The following is a 23,612-nucleotide window of genomic DNA, read 5'->3' on the forward strand; positions in this document are numbered from 1 at the left end:
CCCTAACTCTCATTTCCATTTCATTTTTTATTAGATATTTTCTTTATTTACATTTCAATTTTTATCCCCTGTCCTGGTTTACCCCACACCCAGAAGCCCCCTATCCCATCCTCCCTCCTCCTATGCTTTTTTTTTTTAACCCACCCATTCCCACTGCTTTCGATTCCCTTACACGGGGGCATCTGTTGAGCCTTCATAGGACCAAGGACCTCTCCTCCCATTGATGCCTGACAAGGCCAACCTCTGCTACACATGCAGCTGGAGCCATGTGTACTCTTTGGTTGATGCCTTAGTTCCTGCGAGCTCTGGGTGTAGTGGTGGTGGTGTCTGGTTGGTTGATATTGTTCTTCCTATGGGATTGCAAACTAGGCACAAACCCCAGTATCAAGCCTGGATAAGGCAACTTAGTAAGAGAAAAAGAGTCCCCAAAACAAGCAAAAGAATCAGAGACACCTGTTCTTTTACTTTTAGAATACCACACGCACTGCAAGTTAAACAACCATAGCATTTATACAGACTGTTCCACAATTTTAAGAGAAACTCAGACTTTTTAAAATCCATACATCATTAATCCATGTCAAAACTTCTTGACTGTGTTTATGTATTCCTTATTCCAATTTCTCTATGCTTTCTCCATTTTCTGACTTTAGTCATGCAGCCCATGCTCTCACCTATCCAATACCCTTTTATGGAAATGTTTAATTACTTGTCTGCATCTCAGTTTTGTTATGGTTCTGTCTTTAATTGTGTATCTTTCTGCTTTCAATCTTAGTGAAAATGGCCCATAACACAAGAAGACTTGCAGAGTTCCAATTGCAGTATTCATATCACAGAGGGTATTACTTGCAGTTCTATTATAAAAGACTTAATGATTAATAGCATATTAGGAATTTTTACAGAATAATAATTAGGAATCAAGAAATCAGTTGTTTGTATAGCATCATTACATAACAGTGCATCATTATAGATTTGCAGAAAATCTTTCCAGTAGGGTGGGCTAATTTCCAAGGATCATTAGATTAATTTTTATAAGGTCAGAAAAAGCATATCAGCTGCAAAAATCAATCTTGAGATGAGATTTCTGAAAGCCTTGCAATTCAGAATCCATTGCAGCTATGCAAATTATTTCCAAAGTGGCTGTACAAATTTGCATTTCCACCAGAAAGGAAGGAGTGTTGCTCTTCATCCTCACCAGCATGAGCTTTCACTTCTGTTTTTGATCTTAGCCATTCTGCTAGATATTAATGAGATCTCTAAGTAGTTTAGATTTACATTTCTCTGTTGGGTAAAGATGTTGAACATTGCATTAAGTTTATGTAGCCAGTCTGTTAGTCTATGTCTTTTTATTTGGGAATTGAGTCTATTGATATTAAGAGATATTAAGGAAAGTAATTGTTGCTTCCTGTTATTTTTGTTGTTAGAGTTGGGATTCTGTTCTTGCAGCTGTGTCCTTTTAGGTTTGTTGAAGGATTACTTTCTTGTTTTTTCTAGAGTGTAATCTCCATCCTTGTGTTGGTGTTTTCCCTTTATTATTCTTTGAAGGGTGGGATTTGTGGAAAGATACTGTGTGAATTTGGTTTTGTCATGGAATACTTTGTTTTCTCCATCTATGGTAATTGAGAGTTTTGCTGGGTATAGTAGCCTGGGCTGGCATTTGTGTTCTCTTAATGTCTGTATAACATCTGTCCAGGATCTTCTGGCTTTCATAGTCTCTGGTGAGAAATCTGGTGTAATTCTAATAGGTCTGCCTTTATATGTTACTTGACCTATTTTCCCTAACTGCTTTTAATATCTATCTTTATTTACTGCATTTGTTGTTCGGATTATTATGTGTTGGGAGGAATTTCTTTTCTGGTCCAGTCTATTTGGAGTTCTGTAGGCTTCTTGTATGTTCACGAGCATCTCTTTCTTTAGGTTAGGGAAGTTTTCTTCTATAATTTTGTTGAAGATATTTGCTGGCCCTTTAAGTTAAAAATCTTCATTTTCTTTTTTTTTTAATTTTTAATATTTTTATTACATATTTTCCTCAATTACATTTCCAATGCTATCCCAAAAGTCTCCCATAGCGCCCCCCCACTTCCCTACCCACCCATTCCCATTCTTTTGGCCCTGGCATTACCCTATATTGGGGCATATAAAGTTTGCAAGTCCAATGGGCCTCTCTTTCCAGTGATGGCCGACTAGGCCATCTTTCGATACATATGCAGCTAGAGACAAGAGCTCCGGGGTACTGGTTAGTACATCATGTTGTTCCAACAATAGGGTTGCAGATCCCTTTAGCTCCTTGGGTACTTTCTCTAGCTTCTCCATTGGGAGCCCTGTGATACATCCAATAGCTGACTGTGAGCATCCACTCCTGTGTTTGCTAGGCCCCGGCATAGTCTCACAAGAGACAGCTATATTTGGGTCCTTTCAGCAAAATCTTGCTAGTGTATGCAATGGTGTCAGCGTTTAGAAGCTGATTATGGGATGGATCCCTGGATACGGCAGTCTCTAAATGGTCCATCCTTTCATCACAGCTACGAACTTTGTCTCTGTAACTCCTTCCCTGGGTGTTTTGTTCCCAATTCTAAGAAGGGGTACAGTGTCCACACTTTGGTCTTCATTCTTCTTGAGTTTCATGAGTCTAGCAAATTGTATCGTATATCTTGGGTATCCTAAGTTTTGGGCTAATATCCACTTATCAGTGAATACATATTGTGTGAGTTCTTTTGTGATTGTGTTACCTCACTCAAGATGATGCCCTCCAGGTCCATCCATTTGGCTAGGAATTTCATTTTTTTTTAATATTTTTATTACATATTTTCCTCAATTACATTTCCAATGCTATCCCAAAATGCTATCCCCCATAGCGCCCCCCCCCCACTTCCCTACCCACCCATTCCCATTCTTTTGGCCCTGGCATTCCCCTATATTGGGGCATATAAAGTTTGCAAGTCCAATGGGCCTCTCTTTCCATTGATGGCCGACTAGGTCATCTTTCGATATATATGCAGCTAGAGACAAGAGCTCCGGGGTTCTGGTTAGTACATCATGTTGTTCCAACAATAGGGTTGCAGATCCCTTTAGCTCCTTGGGTACTTTCTCTAGCTTCTCCATTGGGAGCCCTGTGATACATCCAATAGCTGACTGTGAACATCCACTCCTGTGTTTGCTAGGCCCCGGCATCGTCTCACAAGAGACAGCTATATTTGGGTCCTTTCAGCAAAATCTTGCTAGTGTATGCAATGGTGTCAGCGTTTAGAAGCTGATTATGGGATGGATCCCTGGGTATGGCAGTCTCTAAATGGTCCATCCTTTCATCACAGCTACGAACTTTGTCTCTGTAACTCCTTCCCTGGGTGTTTTGTTCCCAATTCTAAGAAGGGGCACAGTGTCCACACTTTGGTCTTCATCCTTCTTGAGTTTCATGCGTCTAGCAAATTGTATCGTATATCTTGGGTATCCTAAGTTTTGGGCTAATATCCACTTATCAGTGAATACATATTGTGTGAGTGCTTTTGTGATTGTGTTACCTCACTCAAGATGATGCCCTCCAGGTCCATCCATTTGGCTAGGAATTTCATTTTTTTTTTAATATTTTTATTACATATTTTCCTCAATTACATTTCCAATGCTATCCCAAAATGCTATCCCCCATAGCGCCCCCCCCCCCCACTTCCCTACCCACCCATTCCCATTCTTTTGGCCCTGGCATTCCCCTATATTGGGGCATATAAAGTTTGCAAGTCCAATGGGCCTCTCTTTCCATTGATGGCCGACTAGGTCATCTTTCGATATATATGCAGCTAGAGACAAGAGCTCCGGGGTTCTGGTTAGTACATCATGTTGTTCCAACAATAGGGTTGCAGATCCCTTTAGCTCCTTGGGTACTTTCTCTAGCTTCTCCATTGGGAGCCCTGTGATACATCCAATAGCTGACTGTGAACATCCACTCCTGTGTTTGCTAGGCCCCGGCATCGTCTCACAAGAGACAGCTATATTTGGGTCCTTTCAGCAAAATCTTGCTAGTGTATGCAATGGTGTCAGCGTTTAGAAGCTGATTATGGGATGGATCCCTGGGTATGGCAGTCTCTAAATGGTCCATCCTTTCATCACAGCTACGAACTTTGTCTCTGTAACTCCTTCCCTGGGTGTTTTGTTCCCAATTCTAAGAAGGTGCACAGTGTCCACACTTTGGTCTTCATTCTTCTTGAGTTTCATGCGTCTAGCAAATTGTATCTTATATCTTGGGTATCCTAAGTTTTGGGCTAATATCCACTTATCAGTGAATACATATTGTGTGAGTTCTTTTGTGATTGTGTTACTTCACTCAAGATGATGCCCTCCAGGTCCATCCATTTGGCTAGAAATTTCATAAATTCATTCTTTTTAATAGCTGAGTAGTACTCCATTGTGTAAATGTACCATAATTTCTGTATCCATTCCTCTGTTGAGGGACATCTGGGTTCTTTCCAGCTTCTGGCTATTATAAATAGGGCTGCTATGAACATAGTGGAGCATGTGTCCTTTTTACCGGTTGGGACATCTTCTGGATATATGCCCAGGAGAGGTATTGCTGGATCCTCTGGTAGTACTACGTCCAATTTTCTGAGGAACTGCCAGATTGATTTCCAGAGTGGTTGTACAAGCTTGCAATCCCACCAACAATGGAGGAGTGTTCCTCTTTCTCCACATCCTCGCCAGCATCTGCTGTCACCTGAATTTTTGATCTTAGCCATTCTGACTGGTGTGAGGTGGAATCTCAGGGTTGTTTTGATTTGCATTTCCCTGATGATTAAGGATGTTGAACATTTTTTCAGGTGCTTCTCTGCCATTTGGTATTCCTCAGGTGAGAATTCTTTGTTCAGTTCTGAGCCCCATTTTTTAATGGGGTTATTTGACTTTCTGGAGTCCACCTTCTTGAGTTCTTTATATATATTGGATATTAGTCCCTTATCGATTTAGAATAGGTGAAGATCCTTTCCCAATCTGTTGGTGGTTTTTTGTCTTATTGATGGTGTCTTTTGCCTTGCAGAAGCTTTGCAGTTTCATGAGGTCCCACTTGTCAATTCTCGATCTTACAGCACAAGCCATTGCTGTTCTATTCAAGAATTTTTCCCCTGTGCCCATATCTTCAAGGCTTTTCCCCACTTTCTCCTCTATAAGTTTCAGTGTCTCTGGTTTTATGTGAAGTTCCTTGATCCACTTAGACTTGACCTTAGTACAAGGAGATAGGAATGGATTGATTTGCATTCTTCTACGTGTTAACAACCAGTTGTGCCAGCACCATTTGTTGAAAATGCTGTCTTTCTTCCACTGGATGTTTTTAGCTCCCTTGTCGAAGATCAAGTGACCGTAGGTGTGTGGGTTCATTTCTGGGTCTTCAATTCTATTCCATTGGTCTATTTGTCTGTCACTATACCAGTACCACGCAGTTTTTATCACAATTGCTCTGTAGTAAAGCTTTAGGTCCGGCATGGTGATTCCACCAGAGGTTCTTTTATCCTTGAGAAGAGATTTGCTATCCTAGGTTTTTTGTTATTCCAGATGAATTTGCAGATTGCACTTTCTAATTCGTTGAAGAATTGAGTTGGAATTTTGATGGGGATTGCATTGAATCTGTAGATTGCTTTTGGCAAGATAGCCATTTTTACAATGTTGATCCTGCCAATCCATGAGCATGGGAGATCTTTCCATCTTCTGAGATCTTCTATAATTTCTTTCTTCAGAGACTTGAAGTTTTTATTATATAGATCTTTCACTTCCTTAGTTAGAGTCACACCAAGATATTTTATATTATTTGTGACTATTGAGAAGGGTGTTGTTTCCCTAATTTCTTTTTCAGCCTGTTTATTCTTTGTGTAGAGAAAGGCCATTGAAAAAAATCTTCATTTTCATCTACACCTATTATCCTTAGGTTTGGTCTTCTTACTGTGTCCTTGATTTCCTCGATGTTTTAAGTTAGGATCTTTTTGCATTTTGCATTTTCTTTGATTGTTGTGTCCATGTTCTCTATGGAATCTTCTGCACCTGAGATTCTCTCTTCCATTTCTTGCATTCTGTTGCTGATGCTCGCATCTATGGTCCATGATTTCGCATCTATGGTCCAGGGTTTCTATCTCCAGAGTTGTCTCCCTTTGGGTTTTCTTTATTGTTTCTACTTCCATTTTTAGATCTTGGATGGTTTTGTTCAATTTCATCACATTATTGGTTGTGTTTTCCTGTAGTTCTTAAAGGGATTTTTGTGTTTCCTCTTTAAGGACGTGTACCTGTTTAGCAGCGTTCTCCTGTATTTCTTTAAGTGGGCATTCTTTATTAATGCCCTAATGTTTGTTGATGTCTTAGTTTGTTGGTTTCTGTTAGTAAGATTCATATGTTTGTCTTTCCCCACCTGGTAATCTCTGGTGTTAGACGTTCTAGCTGTCTCTAGCTGGAGATTGTTCCTCCTTGATTCTTTAGCCTCTGTCAGCACTCCTGGGAGTCCAACTCTCTCCTGAGTCTCAGTGGTCAGAGCACTCTCTGCAGACAAGCTCTCCTCTTGCAGGGAAGGTGCACAGAGGTCTGGAGCTAAGATCTACCTCCTGAGTCCTGGTGTCAGAGCCCTTCCTGGAGGCTGACTTTCCCTCTGGTGGGGAAAGTGCCTAGGGGTCTGGGTCTCAGATCTGCCTCCTGGCTGTGGATGAAGGCTCAAAGGGACCCTGTCCAAGAAGCTCTGTTGCTTCTGCCGCCCAAGTGCTCTCTTGTGTAGACTGGTCTCAGTGATCCCAAGATCCTGGGTGTGCTAGGACCTGCCCAGTTCATGCCCAAGATGGCATAGGGCTGGCGCCGACCGGAAAGAACCCCAGCCACTGGTTGTGCAGGTTTTCTTTTCCCCTGTTCTTGCTAGCACAAGACCCTCTGGGTTTTTTGGAACAGATGTGTTCCACTCACTAGTGATCTCAAGATCCCGGGTGTGCTAGGGTGCCTGCAGCGTGGAGAGTCCTCTGGGGACCTTGGGACCCTCCACTGGGTTCATGCCCAAGATGGCACAGGACTCTGCATTAAGTGTTTCTGAGTCATTTGAGATTCCTCTGTTGAGAATTCTCTGTTTAGATCAATACACCATTGTTCAAGTTTGATTATTTTTGTTTGTTGATGTCTAGTTTTTTGAATTGTTCATATAGTTTTGAAATTAGCATTAGTTCTGTATCAGAAGTACAGATAGAAAAGATCTTTTCCCATTCTCTAGGCTACTGTTTTGTCTTGTTGATGGTATCCTTTGTGAAGTCGTGTATTGTTCCTTCAATATCTGTAAAGAATTATGTTGGAAGTTTGATGGGAATTGTGTTGAATGTCTAGATTGGTTTTGGTAGGATAGCTATTTTTACTTTTGTTGTTGTTGTTGGTTTTTTTGTTTGTTTGTTTTTTTTTTTTCGAGACAGGGTTTCTCTGTGTAGCCCTGGCTGTTCTGGAACTCACTCTGTAGACCAGGCTGGCCTCGAACTCAGAAATTCACCTGCCTCTGCCTCCCAAGTACTGGGATTAAAGGCGTGTGCTACCATGCCCGGCTCTATCTTTACTTTTTTTATTTTACTATTCCATGAGCATGGGAGATAGGTACATCTTCTGATAACTTTTTCAATTTTTTTCTTTAAAGACTTGAAGTTTGTGTCATGCAAGTATTTCACTTGCTTGGTTAGGGTTACTCCAAGATATTTTATTATTTGTGACTATTATGAAGGGTATTGTTTTCCTTATTTCTTTCTAAGTGCATTTGTCATTTGTATATGAAGGCTTCTGATATTTTTGAGTTAATCTAGTATGCAGCCATATTGCTGTAGGTGTTTATCATCAATAGGAATTCCATGATAAATTTTTGGGGTCAGTTATTTATACTATCATATGAAAATCAATATGGCAGTTCCTCAGAAAATTGGGAATCAGTGTACTGCATGACTCAGCTATACCACTCATAGGTGTATACTCAAAGAATGTTCCATCTTTCCACCATGACATTTCCTCAACCATGGCTTTATTCATAAGATCCAGAAACTGAAACAGCAGAGATAGACATCCCTCAACAGAGAATGGATAAAGAAAATGTGGTACATTTACACAATGGAGTATTATTTGGCATCAATGGGAGGAGAGGCCCTTGGTCCTATGAAGGCTTGATGCCCCAGTGCAGGGGAATGCCAGGGCATTGAAGTGGGAGTGGGTTGGTGGGTGGGGGAGCATCCTCATAGAAGCAGGGGGAGAGGGGATGGAATTGAGAGTTTGCAGAGGGGAAACCAGGAAAGGGGATAACATTTGAAATGTAAATAAATAAAATATTCAATAAAAAAATCTAAAAAGAGAAAAAAAGAAAAGATGACATAATGAAATGTGTTGGCAAATGAATGGAACTAGAAAATAATTATCCTGAGTGAGGTAACCCAGACTCAGAGAGACAAGTTTGTACTCACTTATAACAGCCTGTTAGCTGTTAAGTAAAGGATACTAATACTCCACTCCACAGACCCAGAGTGGTTAAGTAACAAGGAGGGCTCTGGGTAGGACATATGGATTTCCCTGGGCAGGGAAATCATAGATTTTGTGGGTAGACTGGGAGCCAGTGGTATGAGAACAAGATGGATCAGGTGAGGAATGGATGGGTGGATATATATAGAGTACTGGGAGAAAAGACTGGAATAGGGGGAATATGTAGGGGGAATATATAAACCTAGTGCATTGGAACCTTCCTGTAACCTGTGAAGGTGACCGTAGGGAGGGCTTCTAGTAAGGGAGGATATGGAGCCTTAATTTGCTGTCTTCTGTAACCATGTAAGGCTCTCAGCAGTGGAACTGCTACACCAACTCAGCCACCTGTCCTGACTGGGACAATGATGGTGCAGAGCCTGTGGGTAGCCAACCAATGACTGGTATAATTTGAGGCGCAAGCCAGGAAAGGACCCTATCTCCAACACTGTCTGGATGACCAGGAACTGGAAGCTGGATGCCCCAGAGACCTAGGATAGAAGCAAACATGACATAAAAAAATATAAAAAGGTAAATGAAATGATTCCTAATGATATTCTGATATTTGTCATTGATAGGCACTGAGCCTAATCATCATCAGAGAGGATTCTGCCAGAGGCTGATTGGAGCAGGTTCACAGACCTACAGCCAAACATTAGCCAGAACTCAGAGAACCCTGTGGAAGAAGATGATGATGGATTGTAGGAGTCAGAGGGGTTGAGGACACCATTAGAAAAAAGGTCAAAGAATCACCTAAGCAGGGCTCATAGGGGTTCACAGAAACTGAAGATGCAACCATGGAGTCTGTGTGGTCTGCCCTAGACCCTCTCAATACATGCTGTGGTTGTTTAGCTTGGGATTTTCACAGGACTCCTAAGAATGACATTGTGGTAGCTCTGACTCTTTTGCCTGCTTTTGGCACACTTTTCTCCTCTTGGGTTTCCTCACCCAGTACTGACACAAGGGTTTGTGCCTAGTCTTATTACATCTTGTTATGCCCTGCTTGGTTGATACCCTTTTCTAAAGGGAACAAAGGAGCATTGGATCTAGGGGAGAGGGAAGTTGTAGTGGGAGGTGGGGAACTGGTAAAAGTGGAGGGAAGGGCTGTGTGGTCAGGATGTATTGTATAAAATAATAATAATAATAATAATAATAATAATAATAATAATAATAATAAATATATCTTCTCAGGCCAGGGGTTTGTTACAAAATCAGACAGCAAGTAAAAATAAACAAAAAATAAATAAGTGGTGTGTGTGTGTGTGCATGTGTGTTTTGTATATTTATCTGCATCTTACCTTCACATTGACAGTTTTCTGCTTTTTAACAAATTAGATATTAAGTTATAGTGGCCCAGGCTCTATCACTGGTCTCTACCAGACCAAAGCAGGACGGAGTCACTTGGGCTAAATCTCATACAATTCACCTGAACTTTGTATCACTTTTTTCTTATATAAGAGGTTCTAGGCAGCTTGAGTCACTACAAAAAAGAAGTCCCTTCGATTTTAACCCTTTAGGGAAAGTAACAGAAACAGCCAATCTACTTTTGCTGGTTCCCTTTACTTCTCCTTCTTTTTCCCACAAGCATCTCTGCTCAGTTCAAAGAAATTTTTATTTTATACTATGAAGTGAGTTGGTGCTCAAGTGTAGAGTGATAGGTAATATTCAATCTAACCTGTAAACAAAGTTTGTTGTAATTTTGCCTTTTAATACTGCTCCCAGTAAGTATTTCTAATGGGTACAGTAGCTCTTATGGAAATATAAAATTTAGTTAGGGTCAAATAGTTTTGAAAAATATCAGAGATTTTGGAATATATTTATGTTTTAAATAAGAAGTTATTGTATTCGTTATTTCCTGTCTAAAAAGTTTTTTCCTTTCTTCTAATCTTTCTTTCCAATCTGCTTTGTATATAGCCACTGATACTCCAGATATCAAAGTCAGAGCAGCTTCAGTAGATAAAACAGAACACTCAGGAAAAACCAGAAAACAAGTATTTTGGTAAAGAATAATAAGTTAGTTATTTGAGGTTAATACTAAAAGTATTTATAATGATATTAAAATTGAAGATTTGGTAGACACAGGAGCAGATGTAACAATAATTTCAACAACATATTAGCTTCCAGATTGGCCTCTTCAGAAGGTAGATATTCAGTTTCTAGGGCTTAGAACTTTATCTTAGGTAAAACAAAGTGTGAGACAGCATTAAGTATATAGAACCAGAAGGTCACATGGGAAAACTAATGTCATAGTGGCTAGTATAGCTATGAAATTATAGGGATGTGATTTGTAGCAGCAATGGAAGGCACTGACTCATAGTTTTTCAGTTGCAGAGATAAATCATAAAGTTAAAAATACTCCTGAGAAAAGTATTGAAAGGTGTTATAAAGAACAGTCACAGACTGTCCAGGTTGTCCCTAAGCAGGACAGGACACATGACATCAATGAATAATCCCCCACATAGAGACAGCTGGGAGGTTGACTGAGGAAGGAGAGGCCACACGTCATCATACTGAGAGGCCTTTAAATGTTACAAACTTGTTTCTAGCTCTGATATCAGAGATAACTACACAGAGTAAAAATAAGGATCCTATATCAAAAAATAGAGACAGAAGTTGAAAGTTCACAGTCAAGGCCACAGACAAGGACTCTTGCTGTCTCGAGAACTACAGACCAGGTTATATTATTAACTGTACAGCTACTTAAATAGAATGCACTAATATTTTTGAATGTTTTTTTTAATTTGGTATGTATTTCATTTACATTTCCAATGCTATCCCAAAAGTCCCCCATACCCTCCCCCACCCACTCCCCTACCCACCCACTCCAACTTCTTGGCCCTGGCGTTCCTCTGTACTGAGGCATATAAAGTTTGCACGACCGAAGGGCCTCTCTTTCCACTGATGGCCAACTAGGCCATCTTCTGATTCATATGCAGCTAGAGACACCAGCTCCTGGGGGGTGGGGTATTGGTTAGTTCATATTGTTGTTCCACCTATAGGATTGCAGATCCCTTCAGCTCCTTGGGTACTTTCTCTAGCTCCTCCATTGGGGGCCCTGTGATCCATCCAGTAGCTGACTGTGAGCATCCACTTCCGTGTTTGCCAGGCCCCGACATAGTCTCACAAGAGACAGCCATATCTGGGTCCTTTCAGCAAAATTTTGCAAGTGTATGCAATGGTGTCAGCATTTGGAAGCTGATTATGGGATGGTTCCCTGGATATGGCAGTCTCTAGATGGTCCATCCTTTCGTATCAGCTCCAAACTTTGTCTCTGTAACTCCTTCCATGGGTGTTTTGTTCACAATTATAAGAAGGGGCAAAGTGTCCACACTTTGGTCTTCATTCTTCTTGAGTTTCATGCGTTTAGCAAATTGTATCTTATATCTTGGGTATTCTGAATTTCTGGGCTAATATCCACTTATCAGTGAGTACTTATTGTGCGAGTTCTTTTGTGATCGGGTTACTTCACTCAGGATGATGCCCTCCAGGTCAATCCATTTGCCTAGGATTTTCATAAATTCATTCTTTTTAATAGCTGAGTAGTATTCCATTGTGTAAATGTACCACATTTTCTGTATCCATTCCTCTGTTGAGGGACATCTGGGTTCTTTCCAGCTTCTGGCTATTATAAATAAGGCTGCTATGAAGATAGTGGAGCATGTGCCCTTCTTACCGGTTGGAACATCTTCTGGATATATGCCCAGGAGAGGTATTGCAGGAGCCTCTGGTAGTACTATGTCCAATTTTTTGAGGAACCGCCAGACTGATTTCCAGAATGATTGTACAAGCTTGTAATCCCACCAAAATGGAGGAGTGTTCCTCTTTCTCCACATCCTCGCCAGCATCTGCTGTCACCTGAATTTTTGATCTTAGCCATTTTGACTGGTGTGTGATGGAATCTCAGGGTTGTTTTAATTTGCATTTCCCTGATGATTAAGGATGTTGAACATTTTTTTCAGGTGCTTCTCTGCCATTCAGTATTCCTCAGGTGAGAATTCTTTGTTCAGTTCTGAGCCCCATTTTTTAATGGGGTTATTTGATTTTCTGGGGTCCACCTTCTTGTTCATAGCAGCCTTATTTATAATAGCCAGAAGCTGGAAAGAACCCAGATGCCCCTCAACAGAGGAATGGATACAGAAAATGTGGTACATTTACACAATAGAGTACTACTCAGCTATTAAAAAGAATGAATTTATGAAATTTCTAGGCAAATGGATGGACCTGGAGGGCATCATCCTGAGTGAGGTAACAATCACAAAAGAACTCACACAATATGTACTCACTGATAAGTGGATATTAGCCCAGAAACTTAGGATACCCAAGATATATGATACAGTTTGCTAAACGCATGAAACTCAAGAAGAACAAAGACCAAAGTGTGGACACTTTGCCCCTTCTTAGGATTGGGAACAAAACACCCATGGAAGGAGTTACAGAGACAAAGTTTGGAGCTGTGATGAAAGTATGGGCCATCTAGAGACTGCTATATCAAGGGATCCATCTCATAATCAGCTTCCAAAAGCTTACACCATTGCATACACTATCAAGATATTGCTGAAAGGACCCAGATATAGCTGTCTCTTGTGAGACTATGCCGGGGCCTATAAAACACAGAAGTGGATGCTCACAGTCAGCTATTGGATGGATCACAGGGCCCCCAATGGAGGAGCTAGAGAAAGTACCCAAGGAGCTAAAGGGGTCTGCAACCCTATAGGTGGAACAACATTATGAACTAACCAGTACCCCGGAGCTCTTGACTCTAGCTGCATATGCATCAAAAGATGGCTTAGTCGTCCATCACTGGAAAGAGAGGCCCATTGGACTTGCAAACTTTATATGCCCCAGTACAGGGGAACGCCAGGGAAAAAAGTGGGAGTGGGTGGGTAGGGGAGTGGGTGGGAGGGTATGGGGGACTTTTGGGATAACATTGTAAATGTAAATGAGCAAAATACCTAATAAAAATGTAAAAAATAAAAATAATATATATTAAAAAAAAGCCCAGTGTTAGATGGATTTAGTGCATAATTCTACCAGACCTTCAAAGAAGACCTGATGCCAATTTCCTCAAACTATTCAATAATATATAAACAGAAGGAATACTACCTAACTCATTCTATGAAGCCACAATTACTCTGGCATATAAGGACACAACCAAAAAGAGAACTTCAGACCAATCTCAATTATGAATATCAATGCCAAAATACTCAATAAAGTTCTTGCAAACCACATCGAAGAACACATCAAAATCATCATTCACCATGATCAGGTAGGCTTCATCCTAGAGATTCAAGGTTGGTTTAATATATGAAAATCCATTAATATAATACACTATATAAACAAACTCAAAGAAAAAAGTCACATGATCATCTCCTTATATGCTGATAGAGCATTTGACAAAAACAACACCACTTCATGTTAAAAATATTGTAGAGATCAGGAATTCAAGTCCCATACCTAAACATAATAAAAGCTATTTACTGGAAACCAACAGCTAATATCAAATTAAATTGAGATACTTGAAGCAATCCTACTGAAATTGGGGACAAGATAATGATGCCCACTGTCCCCATATCTATTTAATATAGCACTGGAAGTGTTAGCTAGAATAATAAGACAACCAAAAGAGATCATGGGAATACAATTTGGTAAAGAAGAAATAAAGGTATCACTATTTGCTGATGATATGATAGTATACATAAGCGGCCCCAAAAATTCTACCAGAGAACTTCTCCAGCTGATAAACAACTTCAGCAAAGTGTTGGGATATAAAATTAACTCAAATAAATCAGTAGCCTTCCTTTATACAAAAGATAAACAGGCTGAGAAAGAAATAAGGAAAACAATTCCCTTTACAATAGCCACAAATAGTATAAAATATCTTGGGGGTAACTCTAATCAAACAAATGAAAGATCTGTATGACAATAACTTCAGGTCTCTTAAGAAAGAAATCGAAGAAGATCTCCGAAAATGGAGAGATCTCCCATGCTCATGGAGTGGCAGAATTAACATAGGAAAAATGGTCATCCTACCAAAGGCAATCTATAGATTCAATGCAATCCCCATCAAAATCCCAATACAATTCTTCAAAGACATGGAAAGAGCAATTCTCAAATTCATCTGGAAAGGTAAAAAAACCAAGAAAAGTGGAAACAATTCTTAACAATAAAAGAACAACTGGGAGAATCACCATTCCTGACCTTAAGCTTTAGTACAGTGCAATAATGATAAAAAAATGCATGGTATTGGTACAGAGAGAGACATGTTGATCAATGGAATAGAATTGAAGACCCAGAAATAAAACCACATACTTATGGTCACTTGATCTTTGACAAAGACACCAAAAATATACAATGGAAAAATGAAAGCATCTTCAATAAATGGCTGCCTGTAGGTAGAAGAATGAAAATAGACCCATATTTGTCACCTTGTACAAAGCTCAAGTCCAAGTGGATCAAGGACCTCACCATAAAACTAGATACACTGAATCTAATAGAAGAGAAATTGTCAAAGAGCCTTGAACTCATTGGTACAGGGGGAAATTTCCTAAACAGAATTCCAATGGCTCAGGTTCTAAGACCAAGAATTGATAAATGGGACCTCATAAAACTGGAAAACTTCTGTAAGGCAAAGGACAAAGTCAATAAGACAAATTGGCAGCCTACTGATTGGGAAAAATGTTCACTAACCCCACATCCGACAGTGGGCTAATATCCAAAATATATAAAGAACTCAAGAAGTTAATCAACAAAAAAACAAACAAGCCAATAAAAAAGTGGGGTATAGAACTAAACTGAAAATTCACAACTGAGGAATCTCAAATGGCTGAGAAACACCTAAAGAAATGTTCAAAGTCCTTAGTGATCAAGAAATGCAAATCAAAATGACCCTGACATTCCACCTTACACCAGTCAGAATGACTAAGATCAAAACCTCAGGTGACAATACATGTTAGAGAGGATGTGGCGAAAGAGGAACACTCCTCCATTGCTGGTGGGATTGCAAACTGGTTCAATGACTCTGGAAATCAATCTGGAGGTTCCTTAGAAAATTAGAAATAGAACTACCTGAAGACCCAGCAGTACCACTGTTGGGCATATACCCAAAAGATGCCCCACCATGCCACAGGGGCACGTGTTCCACTGTGTTCATAGTGGCCTTATTTGTGATAGCCAGAAGCTAGAAACAACCCAGATGTTCCATGACAGAAGAATGGATACAGAAAATGTGGTTCATTTACACAAGGAATACCTCATCTGTTAAGAAGGAGGACATCCTGACTTTTGGAGGCAAATGGATGGAACTAGAAAATATTATCCTGAGTGAGATAACTCAGATCCAAAAGGACAAGCATGGTATATACTCACTAATAAGTGGATATTAGCAAAAACAACCAACCAACCAACCAACCAACCAACCAACCAACCAAACCAAAACAAACCATACAGAATACACAAGATACAGTCCACAGAATTCAAAAGGCTCAACAAGCTGAAGTGCCCAAGTGAGGACACCTCAGTCCCACTTGGGAGAGAGAAGAAAGCAATCATAAGTGGGGAGGGAGGGAGAGACTTGGGAGCAAAAGTGGATTGGGGGAGAATGGGAGTAAAGAGGAACTTGATCTGGTATTGAGTGAGGGAAAAGGACTGAAGCCCTGAGGGCCAGCAGAAAGAATGTAACAGGCAACCTCAGGAAATAGGAGGTTTGGAGGCCCCCTAGAATGCACCAGAGACCTGGGGGTGAGGGACTCCCAAGACTCATAGGGAGGGACCTTTGATAAAATGCCTAACAGTAGGGAGAGGAAACTTATAGAGCCCACCTCCAGCAGGAAGACAGGACATCAAGTGAAAGATGGGGTTGCCATCCCACAGTCACACCTCAGACCCATAATTGTTTCTGTCTGAAAGAATTACAGGGATGGAAATGGAGAGGAGCCTGAGGAAAAGGTCCAGAGACAGGCCCAAAGTGGGATCCAGCTCAAGGGGAGGTCCCAAGGCCTAACACTATTACTGAGTCTATGGGACACTCACAAAAAGGGACCTATCATGAATGCCCCCCGAAAGACCCAACAAGCAGCTGAAAGAGTCAGATGCAGTTATTTGCACCCAAGCAATGGACAGAAGCAGCTGACCCCTGTTGTTGAATTAGGGAAGGCTGAAAGAAGCTGAGGAGAAGGATGATTCTGTAGGAGGACCAGCAGTCTCAATTAATCTGGACCCCTGAGATCTCTCAACACTGGACCACCAAACAGAGCATATACCAGCTGATATGAGGCCCCCAACACACATACAGTAGAGGACTTCCAGGTCGGTGTTCATTCAGAGATGATGCACCTAACCCTCAAGAGATTGGAGGCCCCAGGGAGTTTAGAGGTCAGGTGGGGAAGGAGGTGGGGGCATCCACGTGGAGACGGGATGGGGTGCGGAAGACGTGTGGGATGTGGAGCAGACAGAGGGTGGATGGGGAGGGGGCAGGGAATGGAATATGGAGTGTAAAAATGAATTAAAAATGAAATGAAATTAAAAAATATTTACTTGAGCTGGCACTTCCTGTGGCCAGCAGAAAACCTATGAACTCTTTTAACTCCTTGGGGCTGGTAAGAAAGAGAAGGAAAGCAAGAAAATTCACACACACACACACACACACACACACACACACACACACACACACACACACACAGTAGATCAAACATAAGGAAGAATCCAAAAACGTTATACAAATAAACATAAATGTTTATGTATACACATACATATATTCATACAGACATACAGCCAAACATAGACACATTCACACATTGAATGATTACAACAAAGGTCCAGTAAGCATTCTCCAAACATTTCACACATACATACATAAATGCACACAATTGTTGGATGGAGCAAGCTCCAACACACATCCACAAGCTATACATACACACACACACACACACACACACACACGAGTAGAAGAAACAGTGTTCCCTCATTCACACAAACCTTACACATATACATACATACACATGGTTGATGGATAGAAGGAACAATGCTCCAACCCACCACACACACAAACCTTAAACACACCTAGTTGATGAATGCTCCAACTCTTATTCTTTATTCTTTCTTCCATAGCTCATATATACTAGCAAAATCTTTCAAGAGGTATAAAATTACAATGTGATTACATTTTAGTTTTCTTCTAGTAAATGGTGGTAAAAAACCAATATGTCTTCCAATACTTTTATAAGAAATAATATTACAATAGTACAGGTAAAGAAAACAAATTACTTCCCCAAACCCATATACATTTGTAACTAAGCAACTTGTTTTAGATGAACGAAGTATAAGCAAGCAAAGTAATTTTCCCAGCCAGTTTTTCTTACTGGCAGGCAGCAATTTGTGGTTACAAAGAAAGAATTATTTTATTATTTATCTTTAAAAGAATTCTCATAAGAATATTTTTTTCTTTTTTTTAATATATTTTTATTAGGTATTTTCCTCATTTACATTTCCAATGCTATCCCAAAAGTCTCCCATACCCTCACCCCCACTTCCCTACCCACCCACTCTCACTTTTTGGCCCTGGCGTTCCCCTGTACTGGGGCATATAAAGTTTGCAAGTCCAATGGGCCTCTCTTTCCAGTGATGGCCGACTAAGCCATCTTTTGATGCATATGCAGCTAGAGTCAAGAGCTCCGGGGTACTGGTTAGTTCATAATGTTGTTCCACCTATAGGGTTGCAGATCCCTTTAGCTCCATGGGTACTTTCTCTAGCTCCTCCATTGGGGGCCCTGTGATCCATCCAATAGCTGACTGTGAGCATCCACTTCTGTGTTTTATAGGCCCCGGCCTAGTCTCACAAGAGAGAGCTATATCTGGGTCCTTTCAGCAAAATCTTGCTAGTGTATGCAATGGTGTCATCGTTTGGAGGCAGATTATGGGATGGATCCCTGGATATGGCATTCTCTAGATGGTCCATCCTTTCGTCACAGCTCCAAACTTTGTCTCTGTAACTCCTTCCATGGGTGTTTTGTTCCCATTTTTAAGAAGGGGCAAAGTGTCTACACTTTGGTCTTCATTCTTCTTGAGTTTCATGCGTTTAGCAAATTCTATCTTATATCTTGGGTATCCTAAGTTTCTGGGCTAATATCCACTTATCAGTGAGTACATATTGTGTGAGTTCCTTTGTGATTGTGTTACCTCACTCAGGATGATGCCCTCCAGGTCTATCCATTTGCCTAGGAATTTCATAAATTCACAAATCTAAACCTTTATATAAAAATTTGTCACATTTAACTTAAATTTTCAAAATGCATATCTACTTAGCAGCAATTCTTAATAAATCATATCAGAAATCTGAGGTCAAAATGGGCATAGGAAATCAATTATCACCAGTCCATCCTCAGTGAGAGTCATTTCAGCCAGTGCTGCCATTGTTCTTGTTTGCTGACCATAAAAGGTCCCCAGCTTAACTAATAAGAGTGTAGCTTTCTTAAGGTTTTTTTTTTTTTTTTTTTTTTTTTTTTTTTTTTTTTTTTTTTTTTTTTTTAGTAAACATGAGAGCCAATAGTAAAAGCATCTCAACTTATCTTCACTAACAGTTTTATTTTTCCAAATCTTTTCTAAGGGTGGTAGTTGTTGCTGACAATCTACGTCTCTAACTTCTTTCCTAGGCTGGTCACTGAATCATTAATCTGCTCCACTAGCAATGCCTGAGAGTTTTCATATAATTCTTGGGTTAAGAGGGATGTGAGGGCAGAAAGCAGAGCAGAACTCCTTAACAGCATAAAGTTCTCAGAACATAGAGTCCTCGGGGCTGAGGCTTACTCATGTGGGTGTGGTAACCTGTGAACTGCATTCCACAAGTTCTAAAGCCATTCATCATTCCTGCTGCATGGCTCTTGGCTTGGCATTTTGGTGTTTTTTGCTTTCCGTGTGTAGTAATTCACACACACACACAAACACACACACACACATACACACACAGATTGGATGAAAGAGAAGGCAGAGTTCAATAACTTCATACATACAAACATACATGCATACATACATACATACATTACATATACATACAGTATGGGCAGTGATAATATCCTTGATGTTTTATTCTTTGGAAGGGTCTCATGGTTCCAGTGTTTGTCATGTGGTTAGACATGGCTGCTGCACACTGTTAAAATGCTTTCCCTATAGTATCTCTGAGTGCATGTAATTATATCTGAGTCACATGATATGTATATTCTTACTCCTGATTGACTGGACTTGATCTTCTGTACCTCAAGCAGGTTGTGGTCATGAACATCTTCTTTTTTCAGAAATATTTTAAAGATTAATTTATTTTACTATATAGTGTGTATGGGTGTTTTACCTATATATACTTCTGGGTACCAAGTACATGCTCCAGGAAACCAGAAGAGAGCATCAGATCTCCTGGGACTTAATTAAACACAGCTGTGAATTACTATGTGGGGGCTGGCAATTAAATCCTGGTCCTCTACAAGAGCAGCTGGTGATTTTTACCACTGACTCATCTCTCTAGCTCCCATCTTCCTCTTCTTGATGGTTGTAGAATTGATTATTCCACTGCTGCCATTCACCTCTACAGCCATGCTCTAAAGGGAATTCTACTAAAAAATGAGGATATAAATGTTAACTTGTTTTACTATCTTAACTTACTATTGAAAACTAATATTGAGGCAAATGGAGCAAAAGGGTTAAGAGCAGAGACTCTGGACACTGTCCGAGTACAAATCTCAGGTTTCAACTTCCTGGTCAACTTTGGGAATGTTTCCCAATTCATTTTCCCTGTCTGCAGAACTTACAAAGAACAGTACTTGCATTATAGGCTATTACAGGAAGTGAGAAGGAAAATTTCTGAAAAACTTTGAGACACAATTAACATATAGAATGTACTACTCAAAGTAGATGACCTTGAGTGTATGCCTTGTAAATGTGGAGAGATCAAATTTTAACAAGGTATTTTGGGGTTAAAGTCTATACTTTCCTTTCCCTGCAATACTACAATCAGTGTTATTTCAGTTATATAGTCTGTTTACTTCCTAGACACATACTCACTCAGGCTAAAAACCTTCTGGAAGCCCATCTTCAGCTCCTGTGTCCTAAGGGCATATACCATGGGGTTAAGGGATGGAGGGATAACAATATGCATCACATTGAGGAGAACAGGGATGAGGGGAACCCTTCTTCCTGCCAAGTGAGTGACAGATACTATAACAATAGCTGTGTAGTAAAACATAATGAGGATGAGGTGGGAACTGCAGGTGCTGAGGGCCTTAGATACTGCCTCAGTGGAGTTCAGCCTCAGCACTGAGCGAATAATCAAAGCATAAGAAGCATAGACCAGAATCATGTCACTTCCTGCCACAAGCCAGGCCAATGCCAACTGGTAGAATCTGTTAACAGTGATATCATCACAGGCCAGACTAATGACCCCCAAGTTAGAGCAAAGGCAGTGATCTATTTCATTCCTGGAGCAGTACTGTCTCTGGGCAGCTAGTACAGGTACTGGGATGGTTAACAGGCCATTCCTGAGCATCATGGAGAGTGTGGCCTTGATTACAAAAGTTTCAGTTACTATGGAAGGATATTGGAGGGGATAACAAATGGCTACATATCTATCTATTGCCATGCATATGAAGATGCCTGACTCCATGCACATAAAAGTGTGGATAGCATAGATCTGAGCAAAACACTCAGGGAGGCTGATGGTCTTGGCATCAAACCACAAGATGGCCAGGATCTTGGGCATGCTGGTGGTAGCCAAGCCAATATCTACTACAGCCAAGATACCAAGAAACTGATACATTGGCTGATGCAAGTTAGGCTCAAGGTAGATGGTGATCAAGATAAGGAGATTAGCACCAAGAGCTACAATATAAAGCAGAGCCATAGGCAAGGACAACCAGATCTGGAATTCATGAATGCCTGGGAATCCCAGCAGAATGAACTCAGACACGTGGACCTCTGAGCTGTTGGTTTCCTGCAGGGCAGTACCCATTTCATGGAGTGCCTTGTTCTCAGCATCTGCCTGTAGATTGAAGGGAAATTAAAAAAATCATTGTCAGGGAGTTGAATGGAGTTATGTAGCAGTGGGCGATGGGGAGCTAGGGGTAGCCACTAGAACGTCCTAGATGCCAGGAAAACAAGGGGCCCTCAGTCAGTACACAATGGGGATGATCTTAGGTGAAATACCCAACAAAGTGGAGAGAGAACCTGTAGAGTTCATATCCAGAGGTGTGGTCCACGTTTGAGGGATGGGGGAACCCACCTCTCTGAAAAATATTAACCCAGATTTGTTCCTATCTAAAGAAATGCAAGGACAAAGAGTGAAACAGAGACTGAAGGAAAGGCCATCCAGAGACTGCCCCACATAGGTATCCATCATATCTGCAGACATCAAACCCAGACACTATTGCTTATGTCAAGAAGCACTTGCTGACAGGAGCCTGTTATAGCTGTTCCCTGAGAGGCTCTGCCAGAGCTTTACCAATACAAATCTGGATTCTTGCAGCCAACCATCTGACTGAGCACTGGGACCCCAATGAAGGAGTTAGGGGAAGGCCTGAAGGAGCTGAAGGTGTTTGCAACCCCACAGGAAGAACAGCAATATCAACCATCCAGACCCTCTAGAGCTCCTAGGGACTAAACCACCAACCAAAGAGTACCCATGGAGGGACTCATGTCTCCAGCTGCATATGTAGCAGAGAATGGCCTTATCTGGCATCAGTGAGAGGGGAGGCCCTTGGTCCTGTGGAGATTCAATGCCCCAGCATAGGGGACTGCTAGGGTGATGAGGTGGGAGTGTATGGGTGGGTGGGGGAGTACCCTCATAGAAGCAAGGGGGAGGGGAGATAAGATAGGGGGTTTGCAGAGGGGAAACCAGGAAGGGGGATAACATTTGAAATGTAAATTAATAAAATAAGCAATTAAAAACCACATATTATTAAAAAATATTCATTGTTTTCCAGGCTTGAGGTAGTGATATAGGTTTCACCCGTAATGTTATGGTCTTTTGAACATGCTGAATTCTCAATAAAAGTTTTAGGAAAAAATCTATATAGGAACAAAAAACTCAAACTTTGATTGTTTTTGCTCTCTTTTCTCCAACTTCTTTTTGGTGTTTTACAGGATGTAAAATATCTACTTAATCATATATATTTAACACTTGTATATTGATTTATTGAAACAAGTAATGATAATAGAATATTATTTTCTCATCAAGAAAGTTTTATCAATATTCATTTCTGAATGGCTCTTCATGCTTAATGATTGAGTTTTTGGTTTATAGCATAAGTCGTTTACATGGAATTGGTTTTTTTTAAATTAATGACAGGTAGGTAACCAAATTTATTTTAAATAATGAAGCATAGGTTCTGCTTTCTCATCAAATGATTATTATGTCTTTTTGTCATATACTGAAGATACATGTAGACACACATGTGTGTGCACATGGACACATTCACAGCACAATTCTCTTCTGTGAATATAGTGTCCATTTCTGATTATTTTTGTATAAATATCAGTAAGTTTAGTAGACACCAAATTTCATTCCTTTCACTGTTCTCTTCAATTTTAATTCCCATGCATGCGCTCACTTTTAGATAAACTTCAGAAATTCTATGTCAACTCATAAAACAGCAGTGTTTTGTTTGGGGTTACATGTGGATGAATTTTGGGAAAGAAGATGCACTTTTGATCAAGTCTTTCATTCATAAACATGGACCATTTGTTCTTTTATTTACATCTTTAACATTCACATTAAAAATTTGACTGGAGAGCTATCTCTATGGGTAAGAATGCTTTCTGTTTTTCAGTCCTGGAGTTGTTTTCTCAGTACTTATGTCAGGGGGTTCACAAAGATCTGTAATTCCAGCTCCAGTGGACTTGACTTTATTTTTGGCCTCTTAGAACACTCCCACACATATGAGTACAAATATACACTCACATTTTCACATAAGTAATAAAAAATAAAGCTTCAGGATGTTGTGTTATGATGGTCTGATAATTATTAACATCTTGAAATCTTTGAAGCAAATAAGTATTTCTCTATATTATGTATTTAAACATATGATCATCTGTTGAGCTGATTTTATTATTCTCATTTTTGTTATTTCCTTTTGTATACATTAACTTTAACAAGCATT

The 23,612-nt window shown here is 40.2% G+C and overlaps 1 protein-coding gene across 1 annotated transcript; it reads right to left on the reverse strand.

Moving 5' to 3' along the window:
* Positions 1 to 20,500: 20,500 nt before the first annotated feature.
* LOC110287793 (olfactory receptor 56B34) lies at positions 20,501 to 21,469 on the reverse strand. Its single transcript, XM_021154321.1, has one exon. It carries the CDS (start codon positions 21,464 to 21,466, stop codon positions 20,501 to 20,503), a length of 966 nt encoding a protein of 321 aa, XP_021009980.1. The 5' UTR covers positions 21,467 to 21,469.
* Positions 21,470 to 23,612: the final 2,143 nt, after the last annotated feature.

This window comes from Mus caroli, unplaced genomic scaffold (assembly GCF_978045245.1).
Source record: "Mus caroli unplaced genomic scaffold, Mus_caroli_1 scaffold_8, whole genome shotgun sequence".
NCBI classification, from domain to species: domain Eukaryota; kingdom Metazoa; phylum Chordata; class Mammalia; order Rodentia; family Muridae; genus Mus; species Mus caroli.

What these genes read in the sequence shown, in the direction of transcription:
- LOC110287793 (XM_021154321.1), bottom strand. Translation starts at nt 21,466, where the DNA reads ATGGGTACTGCCCTGCAGGAAACCAACAGCTCAGAGGTCCACGTGTCT.